The sequence below is a fragment of the Bos javanicus genome, chromosome 3, assembly GCF_032452875.1.
Source record: "Bos javanicus breed banteng chromosome 3, ARS-OSU_banteng_1.0, whole genome shotgun sequence".
Lineage (NCBI taxonomy): Eukaryota > Metazoa > Chordata > Mammalia > Artiodactyla > Bovidae > Bos > Bos javanicus.
Window position 1 is genome coordinate 67,578,760 of NC_083870.1, and position 6,000 is coordinate 67,584,759.

The 6,000-nt window shown below is 47.6% G+C and overlaps 1 protein-coding gene across 3 annotated transcripts in view; it reads right to left on the bottom strand.

Moving 5' to 3' along the window:
• AK5 (adenylate kinase 5) overlaps positions 1 to 4,389 on the bottom strand; it is a 269,511-nt gene extending 265,122 nt beyond the window's left edge. Inside the window, exon 1 of one of the 3 annotated variants that reach the window (XM_061411538.1) lies at positions 3,820 to 4,389. In XM_061411538.1, coding sequence (XP_061267522.1) covers positions 3,820 to 3,879 — 60 coding nt within the window. In that variant the 5' untranslated portion in view covers positions 3,880 to 4,389. The remainder of the gene's footprint in view (positions 1 to 3,819) is intronic. The other 2 variants (XM_061411541.1, XM_061411540.1) reach the window with 2 other exon arrangements.
• Positions 4,390 to 6,000: the final 1,611 nt, after the last annotated feature.

A 6,000-nucleotide genomic window follows, 5' to 3' on the forward strand; every position in this document is an offset into this window, starting at 1 on the left:
GATCTTACTGTATATCTGTGTGCTTTAGCTTACTTAATGCACTTTCAGTCCTATGTGGCATTATTATCCCCATTCATAGACTAGGAAATCAGGGTTCAGAGATGTTAGTGAATTGACCTAGGTTACTCAGCTAGAAACTCGTAGGCCTAGGATTCCAACTCAATGGTTTTGATTTCCTATATTCCTCTCTCTACAGCTTGCAAAAACATATATGGGATAAAAAGAAAGTGCCAGAAAATCTATGCCCCATAGGTAATCCAACTGCAATTTGAGTCATTCAAGATTGAAAGTGAAAGTGAAAGTCACTCAGTCATATCCGACTCTTTGCGACCCCATGGACTATACAGTCCATGGAATTCTCCAGGCCAGAATACTGGAGTGGGTAGCCTATCCCTTCTTCAGGGGATCTTCACAACCCAGGGATCAAACCCAGGTCTCCTGCATTGCAGGCAGATTCTTTACCAACTGAGATTAGATCTTTAATTTTTTTTTATCCCTTAGTTCAGTCGCTCAGTCATGTCTGACTCTTTGCAATCCCATGAACTGCAACATGCCAGGTCCCACTGTCCATCACCAACTCCTGGAGCTTGCTCAAACTCATGGCCATTGAGTCAGTGATGCCATCCAACCATCTTATCCTCTGTTATCACCTTCTCCTCCTGCCCTCAATCTTTCCCAGTATCAGAGTCTTTCCCAATGAGTCAGTTTTTCGCATCAGGTGGCCAAGTTGGAGTTTCAGCTTAAGCACCAGTCCTTCCAATGAATATTCAGGACTGATTTCCTTTAGGATTGACTGGTTTGACCTCCTTGTAGTCCAAGGAACTCTCAAGAGTCGCCTCCAACACCACAGTTCAAAAGCATCAATTCTTTGGTGCTCAGCTTTCTTTATAGTCTAACTCTCACATTCATAAATGACTACTGGAAAAACCATAGCTTTGACTAGATGGACCTTTGTCAGCAAAGTGATGTCTCTGCTTTTTAATATGCTGTCTAGGTTGGTCATAGCTTTTCTTCCAAGGAGCAAGCGTCTTTTAATTTCATGGCTGCAGTCACTATCTGCAGTGATTCTGGAGCCCAAAAAAGATAAAGTCGATCACTGTTTCCATTGTTTCCTCATCTATCAGCCATGAAGTGATGGGACCGGATGCCATGATCCTAATTTTTTGAATGTTGAGTTTTAAGCCAACATTGAGTTTTTATCCCTTTTATTGCCCTAAAATGAGCGAACATACTCAATGAAGAATTGTTTGCTGGAAAATATATGTTTCCACCCTCTCTAACTGAATCTAACTCCAAAAGGGGTACAGATATCAGAAGCGAGAATGAGGTCCACTCCTTCATAGATAATTTAAATCTTTTCTTCTAATAGTCACCATCAGGGATCCAAAACAACCAGCAGATATTGTTTTATTCAGTCTATTTGAGTTAACCCTCTGAGAACTTGAGTAATCTATTTTGACTTTCCCCAGTATTCAAATGGATTGCCAAATCTCTGCTGTAAGGTACAACGACACAAGATCAGTATACATACCATAAAGTTAACTAGAGTTAAGATTTCATGACAAAATTAGGGAAAAGTGAGTTTTGCCTTAAACATTTAATCTAGAAATGGAAACACATCCCAAACTTGAACTTATCCTTTTAGCTCACGTGATGTCTCATGTCAGAAGGAAATCTGAAATGTCAGTAAGACACAGATTGTTGCTTGACAATATGCAGATTCAATAATCATTCACTTGGTCTACAGTGGTGTCTAGTATCTACAACTGTGTCCAATGTTTTGGGTTTGATAGATATATAATTGAAACTTTGTATACCTAGAAACTTTATATAGGTACCCGTATTGCATTTTTGAAGGATAAAATCCAGTTTGGAAACTTAAAGCATTTGGTTTTGCTATCTACATTCATCACATGGAGAACTGCCAAGTTTTACTTTTCTCTTGTGCTATGAACAGCACAGATTCTTCTTACAGGAAGGATGGAGCTTTTGGAGGTCACCAGCAGTCTTCTTCCATCTTTGCATTGCCTGGGATTGCATTTAAGTACTCTATAATTCTGTATTTCACCTAAGCAAGTTGACTTCCTGTTCAGGCTGTGTACTACTTTGTAACCTCCCATTCATATGCAGAAAAGCCAAGGAAAAGCATAGCACCTGAACAAAAGCACCTGCCATCGCTTATTTGCATAAACAGTGTAGATTTTCATGCATAAACGATCAAAATTCTCTGCGGTTACCAAGGGGAAAAACAGTACCCACATTTATAAAGAAAATAGGAGTACTATTTAAGTGGCACTTTGCAATCAGGTGACCCTCCTGCAGATGCTTCTAATTACTCTTTTAGGAATGACACTGATTTCAGTAGTAGTATTTATGGACAAAACCCTTCAGCTCTTCATCTCCATGTTTACTTTTTGAAAATAGAAACAAAGAAAAATTCTTAACAAGAATCCTACAAACCCTCAAGACCTATCCTTATGCAACATCTCCTGATTATTTTCAAATATTAGTGACACATTTGCTAGACTTGAGTTTCACTAGGCTTGTGCTTAGTGGGTGATTTACCTGGATATCTTGTTTTCAGATAGACCTGAAATCGGTGGCTTAAGAGGTGAGTTAAAAAGGAAGATCTGTAATTATGGAGGTCCATTTAAAGACAATTTGGGAAAACAGAGACAAAATTATTTTTCCAAGTAGTGTTATAAAATTCCTTTTAGCAGAACCCCGCTCAAATAGGAGAAAGAGCAATGCACTTCTAGTTTACTACATTAGTCCATAGTCTATCATCTTTCAGAAATGGGGTACCCGGTTTCAGGACTCGCTCTATGAAGCCTGGCTTGCTTCCATTTTTTTTTTTTTCCTTACCCTAAGTAAAAACACAGGATTAAGGAATGTTTTAAAATTCAAATACAGAGAGAAGGAAAGGAAGCAAAACAACTAGGGAGGTTGGCTGTCATTTAGAACTAACCAAGGTTCTAGTTCATCCTCCAGCCTCCTCTGCCACATTCTCAAAGTGTCCCCCATCCCCCGGGGGCCCTGGTGCAGATGATGCTGTTCTGCGGTGGGAAGAAGTCACGCACGCCTCGCCACTCCTTCTCGGACTGGCTTTCTCTAGGTGGGTTGGTTAAGGCGGGCGAAAGCTATGGGCTGGGGAGGTGAGGAAGAAGAACCATCTCTTCCAAGACGACGGGAAAACGTGCTCTGCAGTTCATTCACCGAAAGCGCAGAGCAGCGTTGGGTGACTGCCACCCGGGAGGTAGCGCTGCCTTTGATGGGTTTGGATTTGTTTTTTTGCATCTTCATCCCTCTCCTCCAAGCTATCCCTTGTCCGGGCCCCTTTCATCCTCACTTCCCAGTCAACGCGGGGGTCCCGACCCTCGGCGCGCGGAGGGACTGGGACTCTAGACCCCTCGGTTCGGAGTCCTTGCTCGTTGCTAGGCGCCAGGGTACCCACCTGGCCTGATCCTCGCCCCCGGAGTGCGCGGCCGGCCGCTGCCAGCAGCCCACCCTGGGAGTCCACATCGGAGGGATGCGCGGGGGGCAGCCTGCTTTCAGAACCAGTTTGAAGACTGAAACTTGATTTTCGAGATGGGGGCTTCTGAGCCCAGCCACCCGACAAGAGCCGAGCCATCTAAGGACCCGGCAATCCACCAGAGAGGCAGCTAACCCCGGGCAAGCAGGCTAGCAAGCTTCGGCAAGCGCCCTCACTTGCGTGCCCCTCGTCTTCAAGGTGGGTCGGGGCGCGGCTTCCTCACCCAGAACCTCGGGGATGCCCTGCCCCGATCTCCCCGTCCGTCTCTGCCAGACCTAGCTCCCTACCTCGAAAAGCTGAGGGATTTCTCTCCGGGCCAGATACTCCTTGGCTTCGTTGGTGTTCATGGCTGCTTCGCGCGTGCCTTGGGGAGCAGACGGGAGACTCCGGGGCTGCGGCGACCTGGGCCGGGGCCAGCGGTGTCAGTGCCGAGCACCGTGCAGCCCTCGCTTTCACGCGCAAACACTCACACGCTCGGCCCTGCCAGCCCAGGCCGGGCTCCCCTCCGCCTCTCCGTGGGGACTGTGGTCTCAGCGCTCCCGCCGCCCGCGCCTCTGTGCTTGTCCCCGAGCCCGAGCTGCGGGCTCGGCGCCGCGGCTTCCCAGGTTCCGGGCTGCGCGGCCGCCAGGGGAGAGGCGGAGAGAGCGGAGGAGGGAGGACCGTGCAGCGGACGCCAGGCAGCAGCCCGCCCGCCTCTCCGGCTCCACACGCGGTGCTCTGCACCTCCCGAGCCCCGTCTGCGGCGGCGGCAGCGGCCAGTTACGCTGCGGGGCGGGGGGTGCGGGGTAGGGTGGGTACGGGTGCGCGCGGGGGGCTCGCAGTCACACCCCTCTGTGTCACACTGCCACCCCGGCACCGTGCTTCCCTGCGCGCCGCCCCCGGCACGCGGCCACCTGGGATCAGGTGGCCAAAGGAGCAGAGTCCGTGTCTGTAGGAACCTGCCACCCTTTCCCTTCTACACACACACACACACACACACACACACACACACACACACACAAACACGAGTTACTCCTGCATGCCCAAGAAACTCCCAGGAAGAAACCTAATTGCCACAGCATTTATGGTTTATTTCTAAAGTTACCGATCCTTCATAGGGAGCTGGGAGTGAGGAGTTCAAGGGAACTGATGGTGTGGACGCCATCCCCCTTAAGATAGTCCTACCCTTCAGGAAAGTTTTACCAGCTAGTCTCCAGTTTTGCCCTGTTAGTGTTACGAATCCTTACTGCTACTGCTAAGTCACTTCAGTCGTGTCCCGACTCTGTGCGACCCCATAGACGGCAGCCCACCAGGCTCCCCCGTCCATAGGATCCTCCAGGCAAGGGTACTGGAGTGGGGTGCCATTGCCTTCTCATAACGGAAGGATTAGTAAGTTATCAACTAGTAATTACGTCTGTAGAGAGAAATAGGAAGGTGGAGAAGTGGGTGGTGGTGGAGAGTCGGAGATTGCTTCAGTTGGAAACGTGCTTAGTAGGTGGATGGGCGCCACCATTAATTTGATGGGAGGAATGTGTGGGTTGGTGAACCACAGGCCATTGGAGCACCTTGGGGTGGGTATGGGTGGATGTGATAAAACAGCGTTTACTGGTCAAGCATCTTCTGTTACAAACCATTATCAAGGTGTGCCATCCTCCTCCCATCTCCCATGGGAACTCATTTCCCCCATTACGATGTTATTTCGTTGCCTGCTTGGAAGATGGTCCCTGTCACTCTGGGAACATGACCTCTAGCTCTGTGCAAGGCCTGACATGTGGGAAGGCTTGTCAGAGGAAAGAAGGCTCTGACAGGAATTGCCATCTGGGGTTGGGCCAGGGAGAGAGAGGACACCACAACTGCTTCCAGAAATCTTGTCTGGATGTCCATTTCAAGTTCATCTTTGCAGATCTTTTCTTGGTTCTATTTCTGGTTACAGTAAAAACTGCTTCTCATGCCTTCTCTATAGTGGCAGTTTTGTTTTACCCCACGGAGGGAGCTCAAGAATTAATTGAGTTTTATAAAGTAAACGAAGTTTTCTGAGGACTTATGAAACCATGTGTCTTATGGTAGCCTTAAATGAGGCAGGTGTTCCATAGAAATTGGTTTCTGCTCTCAGAATATGCCACATCATTTATAGTCCAGCTACTGACATTCTCTACCTTGTTTAAGAGCAGATTATGGAAGTTGTGAAGCATTGTCTGTTCCCTGTGCAACAGTGCTTGGTAAGTACCAGAGTCCACGACATGAAAGCTTAGCTTACATTATGAGCAGGCACAGCTGAGATGAAGCAGCTAAGACTGGTCACTTTCTGCAGGACCTTTCAAGTCACGCTTTATGGGTAAGAACACAGCTCACATCTACTCTCCTAGGAAGGAATGGATCCTGAGTGGATATGTGATTCTAAATGCACTTTAGTGTAGTCAGGCAAGGATGACAACTTGCTTGTATAAAAAGAGTGAATAAGAAAGACTGCATTGTACTGAATATTCTAA